A 22708-nucleotide genomic window follows, 5' to 3' on the forward strand; every position below is an offset into this window, starting at 1 on the left:
ACGAAACATCATTCATCACCGCTCGGTACATGTGAAAGTGAACAGTGCCCGCAGTTGAGCAGACATGTTATATGTGTGAGAGAAAAATTCGAAATACGGCATTTTGAATTTCAAAATAAAACAGATGTGTAGTCTCGAAGTGATACAAACGAAAGCAGCCCGGTTTCTGAAAATTGTTTGTCGACTTTTGTAATTCATTAGTAGTCATTCAACCGTGTAAAATAGCAAAAGTGACCAAATCGCTCATTTTAAACACATCTTGTCTTGTCTTACTGCATAGGATTATACCGGAAGTGTTGACGATAACAGTGAAAAATCAATACTTTTGCGTAGCAGGCTGTAGTGACGGGATCTGTCGTTCACTGGAGTAAACGAATCCATTCCGGATCGTTCAGTAAAAAGATTCGTTCAAACGAATCGTTCAACGAATCGTTCGCCCCCCTCATCTCCCTCCCCGCCCAAATGAATCGTTCGGTTAGTGAACGGGAAGTGACGTTGCCGAACGAATCACCAAAGACCGCTTCGCAGTATAACTGAACGGGAAGTGACATTGCTTGGTCCCTCCCTCTCTTCCACATTGACCACTCGTCGTAGTTTCAGAAATGAGTGACAGGCGATATCATTCTGCTTTCACAGACAGCCTCGTCTCCCTCCCTCCCGCTGCTGCAAAAGCGAGGGAGAACTTCCGCGTCGTCTGTCCTAGTTCTATGGGCTCAAAGTCATGGATCGTGCTTGCATTTCGATTGAGGACACGGTTAAACATTTTCCTTTTGTGGGGGGAGCGGGGGGTTGGGGTCGGGGGCGAACGGACTTTCTTTAGCATGTTCTTGATCACATTTACAATGCTGCTTGCTACCAGCCAACGCAGCATGCTTGCTGTCACGAAAATAAAAATAAATTGAAAGTTTAATTTCTAATTATGGAATCATCATATTTACATCTCGCTCTGTTGTATTTTTGTTTTTATGCTCATCACTATTATTTTTAGTCACTATTAAAACTATAAGTGTAAATACCTAGTTGTCGAATGTGCTGCTCTGAAATAAAGACAATACTACATTTTGATATTTGCCAGTTTAATTGCCAATCAGTATTAAGATGATCGTATTGAATTTTTGCACTGGTATTAATAAATAAAATAATCCGGTCAACTCCCCTGTCGTCCCCGCATCTCAGCTCGTCAAATGCTGACGAGAAATGATTGCTTGCTCTTTACGATGTCGCCTTTCTACCCTCATTAGTCTGTTAAGAAAAATGTAGACATATTGCGACATCTCCCGTGTTCGCGTGCGTTGTTTTGGGGCGCTTGAGTAGCGCATGATCAGGACGGATTGACATAATTTGTCAAACCAACCGACACGCTCTGACACGAAAAAAAAAAAAAAAACACTCGGAAAAATTGACATGTATATACAGTTTCATTGCAAATCAGTATTATGGTGATCGTATTGAATTTTTGCACTGGTATTAATAAATAAAATAATCCGGTCAGCTCCCCTGTCGTCCCCGCATCTCAGATCGTCAAATGCCGACGAGAAAATTGTTTGCTCTTTACGATATCGCCTTTCTACTCTCATTAGTCTGATAAGAAAAATGTAGACATATTGCGACATCTCCCGTGTCCATGTGCGTTGTTTTGGGGCGCTTGAGTAGCACATGATGGACGGATTGACATAATTTGTCAAACCAACCAACACCTGACACGAAAAAAAAAATAAAACACTTGAAAAAATGGACATGTATATACCGTTTCATTGCAAATCAGTATTATGGTGATCATACTATATATTCTTTTTGTCTGTGCACATATTAAGTAAATATCGCTGCCATGAAGCCTCCATATAGTGACGGTTCTTTGCCCCCTTCATTGCCGTCACGCGACCGCAGCTCAGCTTTTGCTTGCCTCGTAGCTACCCGTGTTTTAAATTACTGTAAATTTGATAGTATGTCGTAATAGGTAGTCCCGAGTCTGTTGAGAAAAGTAGTACACTAAACCATGCTCGCTAGATTTGTGTGGTGTTTTTGTCTTTTTGAGCGGCATTTGATAGGCTCCACGTTAACAAATATGTGACAAAGTCCTTTCCTTTCATTTTTTGATTCGTTCACCGCATAGTCATTACTGGAAAGTCAAGTTAGCAGCAAGCTAGGTCAGGAGCCGGAGGACCGAGTCACTGAACGGGAAGTGACAAAACTCAGTCTTGCCCCCCTGCCTGCACGCTGGCTGCTTATTGGCCACACGTGGAAGTGGGTGACATACGCCCTGATTGTGTTTCCGGTCCCTCCCCTGCCCGCGATGAGGCTGGCGTCTGATTGGTCGTGTGCGATGTCAGAAGACGCTGCCGCTTGCTCAACGCCCTCCCACGCAGTGAACAAGCACCAACTTCATAGAACGAATCAGTGCAGATGGTGATTAGTTCGGTCTCGGTCACCCAAACAATTCGTTCAAAAAGAACGAATCGTTCGCGACCGATACAACACTAGCAGGCTGGCAGCCTGGCATCTAAAACCGAAAGTAGTGTGATAATCGCCTCGTTTGTCTATCACGGTTTGTCTCATCTTGTTTCCTTTGCGGTCAGCTTGTGACAGCTTTCCCGGCGGCATTCCTTGGTTTCTTCGGTCTTTTCGCAAAAGAGGGAAGTGAACATGGAGATCGAGAAGGAAGTGAAGAAGGTGAGTCAACACCCTGCTAAGAAGGTGTGCGAGGAGGAACACAGTGCAGGTGGTCGTCAAAAACAACGGGCCCTGAAAGTTGTTAAAAGTACCATTTTTATTATTTTTTTATGAACTGTGTGGGATATTCACTCTTTCACTGATGATCTTGTTAATTTATGACACCAATCATGGTTCATATCCAGTGAATTTTACATGATGTAGATTAGGAGTGGGAACCTTATGGTACGCCACGATACGATTTGTGATTCAAAGCTCACGATGACGATGATCTGACGATATGGCGATATAACGATTATCGATACATTGGTCAGGAAATCATTCTAGGATATTCTACAAACAACTAATAAACACAAAAACAAGCTTCTGCTGTGAATTGAAATGAGTTTATCACTAGTAGACGTCCAATCCGTTTGAACTGGGAACCGGGAACCCTCCCACTTCAAACGGATTGAACGTCTATGGCCGTCAGTGGCAGCCAATGCCAAGCAATGAGGTAAATGTGGGCCATTTAAGGTCATTTACCTGTTGATTTCAGTTACTTCCTGTTGATTTGGGGGTATTTTATGGGTCGCTTCCTGTTTATTTTGAGTTACAGACCAGGAAGTGACCTGGGAATCACCCAAATGTATAGGCAATGACTCAAACTCAACAGGGGATTACATGTAAATGCCCTAAAATGAACCGCAAGTGACCTGTAAATGCCCTGAAAATCAGACAGAATGACTGTGAATGCTGTAGTTTCGAATGAACGAACGTTCCCAGTCTAAATGGATTGGGCGTCGTGCGCCGTCAATGCAGCCTTAAAGTTAACCGAGACACTATTATGGTGGAAGATTTTGGGAACAAGTTGTTGGTTCCGTTTTATTTATTTTTTTTAGACATTGACACCTTTTTAAAAACGATATCTTGATTCTTGGCAGGGGCACATCGATACCCTTTTGGGATACAAAGTATCACAATATATCACTATTTCGATGTTTTGTCACACCCCTAATGTAGATGTAGCAAACCTAAAGGGATCAACCATATACATATGTGGATAAATATTTTGATTCCATGAAAATAAAGCAAATGTCCAGCAGTTGGAGTAGGAGAATTCCTTTCAATTGGAACCAACATAACAAAAGTAGAAGAAATGAGGGAACTGCAGCTTTTTAAAGTTTTGAAAATCTGCCAAAGGTTCTTCCACCGTTTCAAATGTGCACTTTATGAAACTAAACTTGTTCTATTTCCGTATTTCATTTTTGAATGAAAAAAATTACATTTGTCTGATATTAATGCATGCATTATAATGCACCAGTTTAAATAGGATTTTATTGCTTTTAAATGAATAGATAATAATAGATAAGCTTCGGCTTCTCCCGTCAGCACTTTTCTTTTCGGGTTGAATTAATTGTAAACACATATAAATGCTGTATGTTTGTTTGGATTTGTCATGGCTGAAGGATAAATAAATAAATAACTAAATATAATATGTAATAATTATAAATAATTATATAATTAATTTGTCTTAATTGTGATGCTCAACATTTCATGCTACTGTAACTTTACTGTGCATAAACTCCATTAATTGCACTATTGTTGCGAGACCATAGTACTGTACTTAAGTTCACTTTATTGTAAGAAAAAACTCTGCATCACTTCCACAGCTGTCATTGCACAGCACCTTTGCACTATTTTTATTCTTGCTTGGCTAACTGGTTGTCCGTACTTATGTGTTATGGTTTCATTGGCTTGTTTGATGTTATACTACAGTGGTTCTACATACTGGAGTGGAGACTAATTGTACGTGTTTTTAATGTACTGGGCCAATAAAGATGATTCTAGTTATGTAGAACAAAGGACAAAACCGAGCGCAGATATATTAAACAAACAAATCTGCTCAGATTGTACTGTTTTATTTTATTTACATTAATCCAAAGTAAACGATCTTCTATTACAGTATGTGACGGTTATCAACAAAATATTTAACAGGACTTTTCTTCCAAAAGTTTTGTTGCTGCAGTTGTTTCTACATTTATGCATGAAAATGAGAATTTGTAATTTTGTCAACATGGCGGAATAACTAATCAGCACACCAGAATGGTATGGCGTGACCCGAATTCGTCAAACAAGTTCATCAATAAGGTTTATTAAATTTGCAATGATCCAACAATGTTAAATAATACTAACTAGTGTTGCAACGATTAATTGATTAACGTGAGTATTCGATTAGAAAAAAAGATTCAAATTAAATTTTGCTGCTTCAAGTATTCGTTTAATTAAAGTGGCGTTGTAATGGTTTATTTTTAAAGTGTTTGCATTTAGTTTTATTAATTTGGGTGGATACACTGCCCTCTAGTCTGCCTCATTTCACATGGCTAAATCCAGCTGCTTCATGTTTAGACCAACATAAGCCAAGTTTTGGTTTGAGCTAATGTTTTTTTTAATGCATTCGTAATTTTTTTTTTTTTTTGGATATATTTAGCAGTTTTTTTGTTTTGTTTTGTGGGAATATGTGTCTGAATCATTTGTTAAGAGCATTGTGATAAAAAAGTGTTAGCGTTTTATAGCATCTAAGCTAGCAGACTTTTGCTATGTAAGTTAGCTATTGTTCTTTTGTTGTCCATAGATTCTTTTTTTTGTTTTGTTTTTATTTTTATAGCGTTGGAGGCTCAGCTCAGTTATTTTAATTTTTCAAGCGCTTGAGGCTCAGCTCAGGTATTTTAATTCTTTATGTTCCTTATCCGATTATTCGAACTAACAAGTTCATCGATTAATCGACTACTAAAATAATCGATAGTAGCAACCCTAATACTAACCCAATAATGTGATTATCACATCTAAAGAATCTAAAGTTTATGTATGAATTATAGTTTGTGATTATATGGCATCCGTTATTTTTAATCGGCAATGAAATGTTGGTGCGATTGACACATTTTTCAAAGATGTTAGCCCATCATTTCCAAGGCATCTTCCTTATCAAATTACTCCTGACTTCATACAGGAATAATTTGAGCTCTGAATTTGGAAAAATAAATACAACTTGTTTTGGTATAACTGTATTTCATATTTATAGTAATGTTTGTGTATTTCCATAGACGGTGCCAATATTTAATGGATCTGAATAGAGAGAACCATTTGTTATTTATTTTTTATATATTTATTCATTTTGAGAATGCTTACGAAAATAAGACATCTAGGTATTATGAGTCACTTCAGACCTATTTAGGCCGCGTCATTGTTAGTATATTCACAGACACATTAATTCATGAGCTGGCAGATGACCCAGACAGGCTTGCTAAAACGTCTAATTTTAATCCCCGGCAGAGATAAACACTCGTAAATGCTAAATTCTCATCCTCACAGCTGTTTTCTCTCATTGTGTCATCAGACAGATGTTTCATGGAAACATATGCACCCACAATGTACCAAGTTACCCTCTGAAACATCTTTCCTTTAAAGAAATTCTGTTACCATTTTTTTTCTCATTTAAAAATGTTAGTTTCATAAATTTCAGCATTCACATTCATGAAAATTTGTTTAAAAGGTTATTTATATCCTTTGTTTTTTTCCCGCGTTCTTGGGTTCTATTCTACTGTTTTTCAAAATATTCAAATGTGTTTATTTGTATTTTTGAGCCAACAACTAAACTCTTTTGGTCAAACTACAGACACCCTAGAACTGTTCCTAGTCACATTTTTACATTCTCACCCCTCATTTAAGTGTAAAAACAAATTAATCACTAGTAACACTAATTAATAATTTTATGTATTAAACAAATGCACATTACAGGAAAAAAATCTCTTCCTGTGACCAATTATAGCCATTACAGAGCCTTTAGTAATCAAACAAGTGTTTAAGGAAATTAAATGCTATTTAAAAACTGCATTAACGTAAAAATACGCAACATTTGCTCAATGCTATTTACATTACATTTTTTTCAACCCAAAACAAAAACCCAAAGAAAATGTACATTATCATGTTCCGTCATGTAAGCATGATGATCAACTTGTCCTTATGGGCCACAACATTAGTTAAATTTCACTTTGAATTTTTTCTGAGCTATTGTGTGTTAATAAAAAAGGACTTGACACACATTAGGAAGCTACATGAGTCAGTGTTGTTGACGAACCAGGGTGAGTCACCAACTGACTTGCTGACCATATATGGTCATTGAAGGATGTTGCATGGGGTTCTGTACCTAATGAAGTGTCCTCTTTTTGTAATATTTGTTTTTCAGATGACACTTGGGCACGAGTTTGGTGCGGGCGCCGCCTGCCTTAAGTGTAAAGACAAGTGTGAGGGCTTTGAGCTTCATTTCTGGAGGTGAGACCCCCCACCAAGACTGAACAGGAGCAGGAAGGTTTACTGTTGGTTATCGTCAGTGTTTGTTGTACTTTTTGCATCCATGTTTTAATACAGTAGATCTTTACATAGACACCTAATTGACACACTGAACAGAAATACATGAATGTGCACCTTTTTTCTTCGCCACTTTTACTGTCAAATGGTTATGTCGATTGTTCATAACCCTGCTAAAGAATAAAATAGAGGAGCAAAAAAAGAAATATAAAGCAGGCTTTTGTTGTTGAGCATATCCTTCTTGTTGAGAAACAAGTGAACTTCATGAACAACTGACAAGGCTGCTTTGTTGAACACAACATATGGACTCGCACAATGACTCACTGCCGGATTCCGGCAAATTCCCAGCATGTGTGTTTAGCCTCGGATCAGCAGCTTGTGATGAAAGTGTGGACTGAAGACTTGCTTAATTGGAAACACTTGACTGATGTCACAACATCAGCACGGATAGAAATATCTAACATTCATGCACTTCTGTGTAAGGCCTCTGTTGAACTGTAATGATGAACATATGTTCCCTCATGTATCTACGTATTGCAGAAGTCATAAATTTATTCAAAATTGTTGACGTCAAAAACTGTGACTGGTCTGCACTTTTAAAATTCAACTGTCCGGATGTATTTTATATGCCGATTAATAAATTGTCCGTTGTTGTCTTGCAGAAAAATCTGTCGTAACTGCAAGTGTGGGCTCGCAGAGCACAATGTGCAGATGAACTCTGAGGAGAACAAAAAGGTCATCATCTCCCAAAATGTCTTCCTTTAATAGATTAAGCTAAACTTGCTATTTGCGACCAAAGACGCACGTGCCGGTTATAGAGACATTGCTAAGCAGAAATTGTGTTGTGACATATTGTTGGAAATGTGAATGTAAAACAAATACATAGCACATAAGATTACCTTTACGTCAACTTGTATATGTTAATGGTTTCAGATTATTTCCTCAAAAGCAACTATAGAGAAGTGTTTGTTATTTGTGACCACAGTTGTACTTTAGCCGGGTTTTGTTATCAATGAGCTCACTGACAAATGTCTAATGTGATACTACAATATGATGCAGCAGATATCATCACACACGACACCTGTGATGTTCTGATTTGCGTTTAGTCGCGGAAATTTTATTATATACTGAATAAATTTGTGCCGTTAGACATGACAGTACACCTATTGAATGTTATTTGTGTTTATGAACAAAAATGGATTATATGTGGGAAAGTACAGTACAGTGCAGTCATCAATTATCTTACATTTTTTCGGAAATATTCAGGGTTTAGTGAAGTTTGCGTGATTACATTTCGATGATTTCACAGTATTTATTCTTTTCTATATCTTTCCCATCGCACAATTCTATTTTTTCCCCACCAGTGTTGTTCTTGTGCTTTTCCCAGAACACTTTTCTCTTGTTTTTCTGATTGGCCTGAATGACCTTGCAGGTGGGGAAGCTTTTTGAGGACACCAAGTACACTGGCCTTATAGCAAAACTGAAGACGGATGGTGTCCCTGTGTACCGTGGCAATGCCATCACCATCACACTGGGCGGCCCCGCCATGGCTCACACAGTGTTACCGGGCACCGCTGCTGCAGCTGTACCTTATGTTGCTACTGCCAATGCAGGTTTTGTCCCACCTGCTACAGCATCACTTGATAAGGTGTCCGGTGGCATCCAGGCAGTCTCAGGAAGCATAGCGCCCGGTGGCATCCAGGCAGTCCCAGGAAGCATAGCGCCCGGTGGCATCCAGGCAGCCCCAGGAAGCATAGTGCCCGGTGGTATCCAGGCAGCCTCAGGAAGCACAGCGCCCGGTGGTATCCAGGCAGCCTCAGGAAGCACAGCGCCCGGTGGCATGCAGGCAGCCTCAGGAAGCACGGGGTTCGGTGGTGTCCAGGCCCGGCCTGCACTTGCTAGCGTCGCACCCCTCAAAGCGAACGCAGCCAGTGTTTCTGTTGTTTCCAATACAGCCAACGTACTGCCGGTCAACAATGACACGCCTCTCAAGTCTGTCACGTATGAGTGGGCTCCCCCTGTTGCCAATAAATATGTGGTAAGTTTGCTTATGTTTCCTTTTAAGGTTGTATTAAATGATCTAATTAAGTAATCAACCGCTAAAACATAGTAACACTGAGTAAAGTCTTGAAAAATATGTCCTATCAATCAAAAACTTCATCAACATCAAAACAAACCTAGTTTTGGTGGTTTAACCTTTTTTCAAGTTGTGTTTTACTCAAGGGCGGACACAATTGATTGTTTTGTCTCTGTTCATATCTCACTTCCAGATATTTTCCCCTACCTCCCAAGTGATTGGTCCTTTTTTTTTTTTTTGCTTCTCTTCTTCACAGGCTGTGCGCTACATTGAGCTCCTTCCGCCTGAGAAGCGGCCTGTGATGGGCACAGAAGGCGCCGCTTACCGCCGGCAGCAGATGGCCCGCCAGCTGCCTGAGCACGACCAAGATCCATCTAAGTGCCACGAGCTGAGCCCGGCCGAAGTCAAGAAGATGCAGCAGTTTGTGCGCAAATACAAGGATGAGGCATTGGGTGTTGGCGACGTGATGCTGCCAGAAGAGATGGTTCTAATGCAGGCGGCAGCGGGTCAGGGTGGACCAGGAAGAGCTGGAGGTACTAAAACGGCAGGGCCAGAAGCACTGGGTCTCAAAGGGGTCGCTGCAGCTGGAGCTGAAGCGGCCGGGTCCAAGCCAGTTAGTGGTGCTGTTGGTACCGCATCCACTGCCGGAGCCATGGCCACCTCAGGAGCCCCACAGCAAAACTTCGTAAGGACTTTCACTTTGATGTTCTTATTGTGTTAATGTAATCAGTGTTATTAATATTAGTCTCTTGCACAAAATTGTGGCCCAACCACACGCCATAGTGTTCCAGAATGTGAATCAGCAGACTTGCTTAGTGCTTACTGGTCTTTCTAATTCAACCCTGGTGACCGCCAGAGGGCGGTGCTCAAAGCACTGAATGATGCCTATGCGCATACGCAGTCCAAGTATTAGAGGTGTGCATCTGCACTGCCCTCACGATTCGATTCGATTACGATTCGGAGGGCCACGATTCGATTCGATTAAGAGGGTCACGATTCGATTCGGTTCGATTCGGCAATGCATCGCGATGCCTTAAAGCCTGGGATGCATTAAAATTCTAAAGCAAAGCATATTTTTCATGAATCATGAGGCAACACAAGCGGTCAGACATTAAACAACTTTTTATTGGCTCTTGTGTCACTCCTGGTTGAAGTCAAATGAAAATACTTTCATACATACATATATATATATATATATATATATATGTATATATTTAAAAAAAAAAAAAAAAAAAACATCACAGCATTTAATTAGTGCTTTGAAAGAGACTATAGCAGCCTTTCACACAGTGCAACATCTGAACTCCTGTGCAAAATCAGTAATAACAGTCACTGTATTTTAGTCACAACGACCCATCAATAAAAATATTCAAGTAAATATTAAAGAAAACGACAAAGAAAATATTGTCGTGTAGCAGCATCTTTATCGCAATATCAATCCAGGGATCAGTTCAGTTGCAAACAAAACATCAACTAACTTGCAATGTAGAACAAAAGTAAAATGTAGGCCTAGCCCACTATATATGTGCAATCAACTTAGAAATGCAATCAGTAACTGCCACATAACAATAAAAAATAATGAATTAAAATGAAGTGCAGCAGTTTTTTAGCAGCCATAACAATCTGTTTCAACATGAGGAAATATCAGTTTTTTGCAATCGAGAGAGCAGAGAGATAGTAGAGATTAGATCGGGCCTAAAAAATCCAACCCGACCCAACACGGCCCGCTGGTATTGAAGCCCGACCCGGCTTGGAGTGACGCGCAAAAAAAAATGCAGCAGCAGCAATTTATTTTCATTTATTCGAGTTGGCAGAGAAAATGAATGTTTTCTCAATGTTTAAATAGTCTACATATTTTAATGATCATTATAAAAGCATTTACACAACGAAATAACGCCGGGAAAGTTTAATATAAAAAAAACATGCGATTTTGCAGACACACAGAGGAGAAGATTCAAAAGGATTACATTTGTGTTGCCTTTGTGTGCATAAAAGTGTCTTTCGTAACGAATCGCAAGCGCCACAGCGGAGGAGAAGAAGAAAAAGCGGGCGGCGCCACTGCGTTCATGTGCGTGCACAAGCAAATGCACAATACAGAGAGCCTGCTCTCGGTTTTATCCCATTTTTTAAAAATAATTTATTAGTCCGGCGCGGCGGCCCGACCCGACCCGAACGTGAATGCTTAACATTTTGGGCCCGACCCGTTCGGGTTCGGGCACAAGCTCTAACCTCTAAGAGATAGGACCTAACATAACAATGGCTGAAGCGGAGAAAGAGGGAGCAAGAAAGATTATTGATGCACCTAAGACATTGAAAGCAGACATCTGGAGACATTTTGGCTTCTACGAGGTTGGTGGGACGACCAGAGTTATGCACAGAGTTATGCAGTGTGTAAAAAATGAAACATGAGAATAATAATACAAATGGGGAAACCAAATCCGTTGCATCACCGGAATTGCGCAGGGAAGATTTTTGAACGTACTTATATATTTTAAAATGCGCTGAATCGATTCGGCTTGTTGCCCGCATCGAATTGAATCGTCCATGCCCCGCATCGATTATTGTTGACACCACTACCAAGTATACATACCAAAAAAGTAATCAGAGATGAATTGGGCCTGGTTTTTATAAGGTGGCACCAAAGTTTTATTTTTTTGGTAACATTTTTTTCATAACCTTTGACTCCATTATACCAGGTTTGCAAGACAGTTCATATTGCTTTCAATGTAAATTGACGTGCAAATCCCTGGCCAGAATGTCATTGTTTAAAGCTGTTTTAGTTTGTCCTTTTCTTCTTCTCTCTGAAAAATCCGGTTTCTATTACTATGCATTTTATTGGAACCAATTTGAATATTTAATACTTAAATGTCAACTATTTGCTTTGATTAGCCGTTGGTGGAGGGGGGTGTGTCCTTGGGAAGCTTGTGGCTATTGGCAACGCGTGTGTGGTGACTTTAATACATTGCGAAGACACGAACTATAATCGATCTTTAGTGACGCCAAGCTTCGCTATTTTACAATAATGCAAAAATAAAATATACACTTGCTTGTCACTCTCACTTAAAGCGGAAGTTCAGGATTTTTGACATTAGGCTTAATCTTCGAGTTAGTGGGGGTTTTAATGACTTGGTGGAGTTGATTTCAACAAATTCCGTGCAGTTTGTAAGTTATTTGTTAGTTTCAGGGCTCCGGAGTGGCTAAGCTAGCGCGAGTCAATGTGCCCAATTTAGCATGCCAATAAAAAAACGATACAGATCTACGAACTGATCCAACATAGTCAAATAAATTCAAAATGCAAATCATTGTTCCAAAACACCCATGCCGCTAAAGAATGTCACAAAAAACGGCCGTGATTCATGTAATTCTGCAGGACTATTTTTTTATTTTTTTAGATGCGTAATAAGACCACTATAGAGAGGAGTGCTTCAGCCACTCGTGTTCACGCTGCATTTAAGGAAGGTGGAGTCGGACTTGTCCCGCTCGGAGGGTACAAGTTGCGAATTCGCCCTCAAAGCATTTCAAGTGAATGTAAACAGCAAATATGGCTGATCGCAACAAGTTGTTTTTTATTTTGGCCATCAAAAGACATTTTGACCTCCAACAAACCTGCCTTCTTCGTTCATTTTCGTTCAATGGTATTTTTCCGGATCGGAGGTTGGAAACTGACTTCCCACCTTCCTCGAATGCAGCATCAGTCTGCTGGCCGGCAACATGGTGAAATGCGCATTTAGAGGCTGTGGAAACAGACAGAAGAAATGAGCAAAGGAACGATATAACAAGAATATAAATTGTGGTTACTTGCTGCTGGCTACGACATCAAAAAATCAGCGGTGGAAAAAAACCCGATGTGATATCACTCTTCTGCAAAGCTTCTCGATTACCAGTGTTGCTGTTCATACAGCAATTATTAACATGCAGTGGTAAGTTTAAATAAATTTATCCTAAAAAAACATAGCCAACACTATTGATTGCATGGGTCATCGATGATTTTCATGTGTGCATATGTTTTTATTGGCATGCGAAGTCGGCCCAAATGACTCGCGCTAGCTTAGACACCCCGGAGCCCTAAAACTAACAAATAACTAAAACTACACAGACTTTGTTGAAATCAACTCCACAGACTACCGTAATTAAACTCACGCTAACTCGAAGATTTAAGCCTGATGTCAAAAATTCTGAACTTCCCCTTTAAGCGGGGCTCCGTGCGCAGAGCTTTGGACTTATCTTATTCATGAAATGGTTCAAAATATTGAAAATGACAACTGCCTCTTTAAGGTTGGTATCTATACTTTCATAGTTGGACACCAGATGGAGACATTTCACACTATTGAGGCTTGAGCTTTATTTCAAGACTCCAAGTGTAGCTTTGCCTTCCCCATTTAGGGTAGCCTACAGAGAAGCATGTTAGGAAGATTAGGAAAATGGAACTGCACTATGTCAGAGTTATCATGTCACTTTTCTTAAACGACTTTATTTTGGGTTTCTCACATTTAGATGTTCACGCATAACTTATTTTTTCTCCATAAAAATGTCACATCCCTCCAAAATGTAACTGGCTCTTTCCCTGCAGTCATGTCGCCGCTGTGATCAGCCCATGCGTGTCGGTGACCCGGCTGTATACGCCGAGCGGGCCGGCTACGACAAGCTGTGGCACCCGGCCTGCTTTGTGTGCTGCACCTGCGATGAGCTCCTAGTAGACATGATCTACTTCTGGAAGCGTGGGAAGCTCTACTGCGGACGCCACTATGGCGACAGTGAGAAGCCGCGCTGTGCTGGCTGCGATGAGGTGAGATATATAGGTGACCCCAACTGAAATTGGAGTTCAAGTATTTGTTCTGTGAAGTATTTACCATAGCATTTTGTTCACATTTTATGATTTAATATACTATATCAGTGCTACCTAGACTTAGGAGTACCATTATTAGCTAGGTTTTTGAGTTACGAATTGTTGCTTTTCTCTGCAGTAAAAACCCTAAGTAGGGTTGTTCCGATCATGTTTTTTTGCTCCTGATCCGATCCCGATCATTTTAGTTTGAGTATCTGCCGATTCCGATATTTCCCGCTCTGATTGCTTTTTTTTGCTCCCGATTCAATTCCAATCATTCCCGATAATTTTTCCCTATCATATACATTTTGGCAATGCATTAAGAAAAAAAAGAATAAAACTCGGACGTATATATACATTCAACATACAGTACATAAGTACTGTATTTGTTTATTATGACAATAAATCCTCAAGATGGCATTTAAATTATTAACATTCTTTCTGTGAGAGGGATCCACGGATAGAAAGACTTGTGACTTTGTATATTGTGACTAAATATTGCCATCTTGTGTATTTGTTGAGTTTGCAGTAAATGATACTGTAGCCATGCCCCAATGCATGATGGGAAGTGGAACCATGACTGTGCGTAGTGCTACCAATTGATATACTGTATCTTCTCTGCGTTGGGAAATAAAATAAGGTGTTAAGAAAAAGATCAATTGCTACCTTGCTTCCCCACATTGCTTCCCATGATATTTGTAACCGTAGGGAGAGGGATTGTAAGGCTTTAGCCAATTAAAATAACCCTCCAAAGGCTGCCAAAATTCACTCTACTCAATTTACGCTACCTTTTATCTCTCTATATAGGTAAAATGGCGCCATTTCAGATTGAGCGCGACAATGTGTGAGTGGGTCGTGCAACACATGCATTAATTGTGTTAAATATTTTAACGTGATACATTTTTTAAAAAAACCTTAGTACCGCCGTAATCGGGATAAATTTGATAACCCTACCTTAAGCCTAAACTAAAGACTCTGGATGAGTGTAACATATTATGTATGTAATGTTAAATACAATTAGAAAATGATTTAATTTAAAAAAAAATATATATATATATTAAAAAAAGGCATGGCCGACATTTTTTTGCCGATTCCGATACTTTGAAAATGACATGATCGGACCCGAGCGATCGGGATCTCGATCGATCGGGGCATCTCTAACCCTAAGTAATGAGTAATCACTTCTCTGTATGTTTCTGCTCCGTAGCTTATCTTCAGTAATGAGTATACTCAGGCTGAGGGCCAAAACTGGCACCTGAAGCACTTCTGCTGCTTTGACTGTGACCTGGTCCTGGCAGGAGAGACATACGTGATGGAGCAGGACAAGCCCGTCTGCACGCCCTGCTACATGAACAACTATGCTGTGGTAAGACATGCTACGCCTGATTACCAAGCAAGATGTGTGCATCTCAACAATTTTATGTTTTATGTGGCCACTTAACCCTTTCTTGCCCGAATTATGATTATCATTATATATATGTATATATATATATATATATATTTGTTATGAACTCATTGGCTGACTTTTATGTTTAAATGGACGTCTAACACCATCAAGGGCATGCAATAAGTTAAATAGTATGAGAAAAATACTTTAGAATGTTACTGTAACTGTGTATTTGTTTTTATTCATTTTAACTTATTTGTAAATATTTATATTTTATTAACATTGTATTAAGTTTATTCATAATTATGAAATAATACCATAAATATAAAATGATTAAAAAATAAATAAATAAATAAAAACGACAGTACTTATAGATAGAATTTTTTTAATGACCAAAAATAGTGTCTCTTGCCCTATAAAGCGTTATAAAGGCGGTGTCAAAAAAGTGCCTGTGACAGCATAAAAAAATCTTAAATAGCATTGTTATGTGAATTAGAATCATATTTTGAGACGATTCGACTGTTTACAACAATTTGGAAAAAAACGTAGATTACGAGAAATTAGTCTTTTAATCTGCCGTTTAGCCCTGCCTGACATTATAGCGCTCTAGTGTCCCCAGCTAGAGGATGACGTCAGCAGGGTCACAATTTGATCTAATTTAGAATTCAGCCCATTGAGGGGGAATTATTCAGAACGAGGGAGAGAACAGAGCAGCAAAATGTCATTGTTTCAATCTCTCTACTCAAATCTTTTCACAGGATATTCTTTTTATGTAAGTATTTTTCCCCGATTGCTAAATAAATGTTATGGTCATGATAAATAACAGTCTTGTGCTAAATGGAATATGAAATACTCAAAATGCATTTATTCAGTACGACATGGACAATTACTCCATAATGGTCAAAACTTTCGACTTCTTGCACTTCCCGAACGATATTTCATGCTACTGGCGTTAAGTCTGGCTTTTATCATTTCCCTGCCCCGGCTTCGGAGAGCGTAAACAAACCAGAAGGTGTGACAGCTAGCCAACATACTAACCCGAACCGATCGGTGTTTCAAAGTGTTATTCTCTCCTTTTGAAGCGAAAAATCACACAAAACTACCCCAGATCATGTCATACGACAGCGGTGGGGTTGCCGATCGGTGAAGACAATCGACAACCCCACCGGCGGCAAGCGAGTTACAGCTCGTCGTTCCCCTGCTGCAGGCAGGAGAGCTCGTTTGCCGGGGAAGCAGCCGGAGAATGAAAGCCGGACAAACGGGCAGACGTCGGAGGAGCGCGTAGGTGCCCGAGCCCAACCCCAGGATAGTGGACTATTGCCGGGCACACAAAGAGGGCAAAGGGGGCTGGAAGTCTGAATAGTATGGAGAACTGCACGAGTATAAGACGAGGATAGCGCTCTTCCGGCGGGCACCTGAAGAGGACCGAGGGGGAGTGCGACAAGCCGCCAGTCGTCGGCTGAGTGGCATTCTCGGTGGACAAGGAGCATTGTCAGCCACAAAATGCAAGCCACCTCCGTATTAAAACATGTGCCATGATCCCAGAATTTGACATAATACAAAACACGATGTTTACTCACTTCCTCATAAGTTCAGTGGTACCACAGTTGTCGGACTTGTTTTGGCCAATCTCTGGGTGAACGGGAACGTTTTGAAACCCAAAAAGGCTCACACAGATCTCTCCCTGGTGCGGCAACAAAGCCCTACAGTACATTTGGCTGGCGTGATGTGAAAAATAAACGAATTAATCCGCAAAATCAGCTGAATCCGCAGTCCATCTGCATGCTGTAAAGCAATGATGTATTGTGAGATGCTGACCCAGGTGACTTCACATTCGCATTCCTCCTCAATCCAGGAAGTCACTCGTTTTCATGGCGCGAGATAAAAAAAATTCAATATATAAATCAATTGCTTCCACACACATCCAAGCGGTCCATTTCATTCAGGAGCATAAAATATTGCGTGAAATATGAACTAACCATGCTTTTTGCTGTCATAGGCAATTTAAATGACCAAAAATAGTCACTTGCTCTTTAAAGGGTTATAGGTCTGCTAAGCCATTTTTTTATGCGAACAATTCCACTGTCTTTCACATCCACAGAAATGCTCAGGATGCGGTGAAGCGGTGGAACCCGAAGCTCAGCGTGTCTCGTACGGTGCGCACCACTGGCATGCGGCACCACAATGCTTCAAGTGCTCTGGCTGTGCCAAAGTTCTGATAGGCCAGCGCTTCATGGCGGCGCAAGACAAACTCTTCTGCTCAGTCGAATGCAAAAGGAATTGCGCCACCTAAGTGCCTATTTCAAGACACCAGCCGTGAATTCCAGGTAGCGGTGTGGTCTTGAAGTTAACGGAATGTATGAGTGCCTTAAAGTCTGCACTTTTTTCTATTCAGGTCTCAGTCGTATAACTACTGATTTACGCAACTCCATTAGGTTGTATCATTAAATGACTGAATCTTTGTTTTGTTCATAGCTGACCATTTTAGGCTTATTTTCTTTCCACGGGTCCTAAGACTTGGAAATTGGGTGACATTAAATTGGTGACTCACCACCAAATTAACACAAGACATTTTTTCAAATAATTCAGCCCTTGAAGCCAGTTGCCCATAGCGGCATGAAATTTGGTAGGCATGTCTATTATAAGTAGACCCTTGTAAAAGTCTCAAGAACACATGTCTGGAAAGACTCAGGACAGCAACCATTTTTATTTTTAAGCAGCCACTTTTGGTTCCGTGTGCAGACACAACCTTAAATAGATTTATTAAAAGCCCCTAAAACAAGTTACTCATATATTGTAGCAACATTAGATTTAGTTGGTTTGTCTGTCATAAGTAGACAGGGGTTTGACGCAACCATTTCAGACTGTATTCAACCATTTCAAGCATTCCTATACAGACAAACTCCTCCTTTTAGTTTTTTTTTTTTTACAATTGTTACCAAGTTTGAAATGCAGAACTAGAGAGATGGAAAATGCAAAATTTGAATGACCTTTGAATTTTCGTCATCATATGCAAGTAGAGCATTGCGGCAAAGTTGGCCACTCCCCATTTGGATCAAGCATCCCATAATTTTGTAAAAATTCTACCTCGGAAACAATGTCGCCTAACATGCTGAAATTGAATTGGCATATGTATGAGATGACCGACAAAAAAAGTCTCCAGTGGCTATTCACTAAAATATTTCAGCTCAAAAACCTTTGCAATACAAAATGTTGTCTTTTTTTCCACTAAATTGCATTAAACTTTTTGTTGTTTGTTTCTTTTCCTTTTAATGTGTCATGTACTGTATGTTTGATGGGGTTGGGGGAAAGGTTTCCATATGGCTTTGATGTTGGAAACTGCAAACAATTCAAGGAAGTTTCGTATTCCGATGGACGCCACTGTCACCAATAGGAGTGCCTTCCCCAATGCTCCTACACTTCCCCTTTATTCAAACCAATTTGCTGGCCACTTAAATTCCTATGCAAATGGTCAATTGACCTGCAGAGGGTGCATGCACACCAGAATCAAAGGGGATTGCTTGAATTGATAAACGTCTGTGAGTTTAAAGTAGGGAAGGTTTAGGTGCGGTCATATTTGGATTGACACGTTGCAGCTTCACTCTCACTTTATTTGCACATCTACTAGCCACTTCCCTATCTCCTGAAGGCCAATACAAAGTCAATATTCGTTTACGAAGAAGGTCAAAATAGTGAGATAAAATTCATGTTTCCTGCCATTCAAAATTAATTGGGAAATTCAAATATTGAAACCTGTCAATTAAGTCACAAAATTTGATATTGCAGTTTTTTCATTTTCATCAAAGAACTGTCAATGAAATTGAATGCTGCTATGTTTAGGTTTGCGTGGAGCTGAACTAGGGTGCAAAAATTTGCGTTGAGAGAAATTTGCATTATGAAAATTACCAAGGTTCATCTCAAAAAACAAAAGTTCATTGGGTCTTACATTTAATACTCTGAACTTGTAAATAAGCTTTTGAAAGTTTTATGATCAAATTGAAGTGGGCGCACCTGTTGAACAAATGTGAACTGAATGACGTCTTATCAAATCCACCTAAAATATTTCCATGAAGAAGCTGAAGTCGTAAGTGAAAATAACATGAGGCTTGTAGTGAAGTTCTACACACAGCTGAGTCCACACCGTTCGATTGCCAGCACTCCGAATACATTCAACTTTTTGTCAACGTTTTTCCAAGGAACCTACTAAGAACCTAATTTGATTAGAAATAGAGATAGACCGATTATTGGCCAGGCTGATTATCGGCGCCGATATTAGGGAATTTCACGTATATCGGTATCAGCATTTTTTATTTTTATTTTTTTAAATGTGACCGGCAGATTAAAAAAAAAATCAACTTATAACTGTTTTTTTTCTTCACGATAAATTGGAGTGTCCTGTCAGCCGGTCATGCTTCTTTTTAGGAGGAAATAAAAGAACCTGGAGAAAACATGCAAACTAGAAGGTTGGAGCTGGGGATTGAACCTGTGATGGAGTTGGGGATTGAACCCTTGATCTCAGAACAGTGAAGCAGATGTGCTAACCACTCCTACCGTGCTACCAACAGTAGAAAAAAAAATACCTTCAATACATGTTTCTACAATATCTCACCTTCTAAAAAAAAAATTCAAATGTAAACAACAGCAACAACAAACACTAATATTGCTACAATGCAAACTACAAGTAGTCCACGGGTTACGACTTACCTGGTTTGGACTTTACGACACCGGAGTCTCGTCCGCCATTTTGTCACCATTTTATTATATATATTTTTTTACTTTATTTCATTAATATGAGGTATAATAGATGTTTTTGGATGGTTATTTTAATTCTGATTCACGTGGAAATTCGGGTAACGTCGCCAGCGTAGGAACAGAACTCGATCGTAACCTGGGGACTACCTTTAATGTTAAATGTAGAATTTTTTTTTTTTTTTAATCCTAACCTGGGGTACTACCTTTAATGTTAATGTCTTTTATTGAAAATCTACGTACTTGCTCAAGTATGAGTGATGTTTTAAGGCCAGGCTGTGATACTACTTATTTGTAAGTAACACATGCTTGCATGCACGCACTTCCCATGACAAGTTTCCCCTTCCTGCTATTGTCTGTGCTGCACTAGCAAACATGGAAAGTTGGAAAAAGGGTGCAGCAGAATTCCACACACTCCAAACTCCCAACAATCATACAAAGCGTTTGAGGACCTTCGCCGGCGGGTGTAAAATTGTGAGCGCTCTGTTCTCCCTGACAACAGCACTGTGATGAGTGCTTCCATTGTATTGTGCAAACACAATGCAGCTGTTTGCTTGACTCATTACCACCGCCAAGAATGAAAGGCCAGAGGTAAAGTACAACCCCTTTCTTATTGGCGGTCTTTTTTCGCAAAAACACGGCACAATGAGAATGTTACACAAATATAACGTGTGTGTGTGTGGGTGTCACCTACATGTAAGAAGTGGTCCATGTAAGTGTGGATTTTGGCATTGGCGCACCCCCTGAGGTCAAATCTAGTGAGGTGAGTAGTGGGTCATGAGGTGTTGCCGTCCACTCCTGGAATTTGTGAGTATGTGTAAATGGGGAAAGGATTAATAAGATGTTAGCTTCTTGATGGAGAATACAATCTCAACACAAACCCAAAACTTGTTTCAATCACTTTTTATTTTTTTATTTTTATTTTTTAAACATCTTTTCATGAGCTACTGTGGATGCAATACATGTCATTGAGTTAACCAGGAAATTAGTTACTTTGTCAGTTCAGTTGTTAGTTATACATTGAAGAATTATTCAGTCATTTGGGTAGTCACGTGGTTCTTCATTCAGACAGTTTGTTGGTTGGTCAGTCGGTTGGTTAGTATGTTAAGTCAGTTATTGTTAGGTGGCCGTGTTGCAAATTAAATCGTGAGTCAGAAACATATGGACTTCAGTGAAGTGTTAGTCAGACACTCGTGTTTTCTGTTTTTTTTGTCACAGTGGTGGATGCTGGTCTTTCAAGGAGGCGAAGCTCAAAGTGTCTGTCTGTGAGTGCTTTATGACTGTGGAGAGGCTCCGCAGCACCTGCTCCTCAGTATGGACAGAAACTGTAGAGTGACAGTCAGTCTCCAAACTCAAGAGCCTACAAAAGAAAAAATACACAAGAAATAAAAGTTCAATTTTTGGCTTGTTTTTTTTTAAACAAAGAAAGTGTCGCTAGAATGATTAGGGAACTGAGTACATCAGTCTTTGCAATATTGTTTGTCAGTTCAGTTGTTTGTGAGTCAGTTGTTAATTGATGGGTTACTTAGTTGGTCATGCTGTCGGTAGGTCAGTTTAGTGATTAACTAGGAAATGAGTAAGTGGTGGTTAGCAAGTTGGTTAGATACTTGGTGACTGACTTAATTTTGATTAGTTGCTTGATCGGTTAGTAAATGAGTCATTTACGTAGTTTCTCAGCCACTGCTTTTAGGTAATTGTTTATTGTTAACATTCTGGTTGATTGTCAATTACAAGTAATTAGTCATTCAATCCGGAAATTTTCCTGTCAGTTGGGCGGCAAGTCAGTCCGTTAGTCATTCGACTGGTTGGGCAGTAAGTCAGTTTATTTAGTTGGCGTGTTGGTTCGTTAGCGAGACAGCCTTTCTCAGTGGTAGAGTAGTCAAAGGTTGTGGGTTTGATCTCCGCCCTTGTGATCGTGTATCTTTAAACAAGATACTGAATCCTATGTTGCTCCTCGGGCTTTGTCATCAATAGGCAGTGGTGCAGAAGTGGGGGGCTCAGGGTGTTGTAGCACTCCCTGGTGTTGGGGAGAAACAAAAAGTGTTTTGGTAGTCTTTTTTTTTTTGTCTGTTTGTTTGTTTTTTGTTTTGTTGAGAATAAATCAACAAATGAAACATACTGAAACCATAGCGTATTAACTTTAGGGATTAAATATATATGTTGAAAAAGTATTTTTTATTTTTATTGTTAACATGGTCACTACCTGACATCTTGCTTGCTACCAGGTCACGTTGGATAAGGCTCTATAGTGGAGCGGAAAAGTTAACCGTTGACAGAGGAGGTGCTAACATGGCACAAAAACAAATTGGCGATCCCCCCCCCACACACACACACAAAATCAAAACTAAAATTCAATTCGAGGTCGAAAATGAAGATGCTTATGGTACTTCATAATGGTACTCAGCGAAGAAAATTTAGACCTTGGAGAACTTCAAATACAGGTGGTCCCCGGGTTACGAACGAATTCCGTTCCTAGGCTGGCGATGTAACACCATAATTTCAGCGTAAGTCACAATTAACCCTTTAAGTACCTCAAGATACCCTCTGAACCTTAAAATAACTGTCCAAAAACATGCATTATTCAGCATACTATTAACAAACAGTAAAAAATAAGATACTACAGTAAGGTACTTTGTGTTAAATGCTGTTATAT

The 22708-nt window shown here is 39.7% G+C and overlaps 1 protein-coding gene across 1 annotated transcript; it reads left to right on the top strand.

Moving 5' to 3' along the window:
• The first annotated feature begins 2022 nt into the window (after nucleotides 1-2022).
• On the top strand, nucleotides 2023-18572 carry tes (testis derived transcript (3 LIM domains)). Its single transcript, XM_057837934.1, has 8 exons — nucleotides 2023-2670; nucleotides 6896-6981; nucleotides 7680-7752; nucleotides 8450-9055; nucleotides 9351-9779; nucleotides 13665-13880; nucleotides 15127-15285; nucleotides 17408-18572. Exons 1-8 carry the CDS (start codon nucleotides 2644-2646, stop codon nucleotides 17597-17599), a joined length of 1788 nt encoding a protein of 595 aa, XP_057693917.1. The 5' UTR covers nucleotides 2023-2643; the 3' UTR covers nucleotides 17600-18572.
• The last annotated feature ends 4136 nt before the right edge of the window (nucleotides 18573-22708 follow it).

This window comes from Corythoichthys intestinalis, chromosome 5 (genome assembly GCF_030265065.1).
Source record: "Corythoichthys intestinalis isolate RoL2023-P3 chromosome 5, ASM3026506v1, whole genome shotgun sequence".
Taxonomy (NCBI): domain Eukaryota; kingdom Metazoa; phylum Chordata; class Actinopteri; order Syngnathiformes; family Syngnathidae; genus Corythoichthys; species Corythoichthys intestinalis.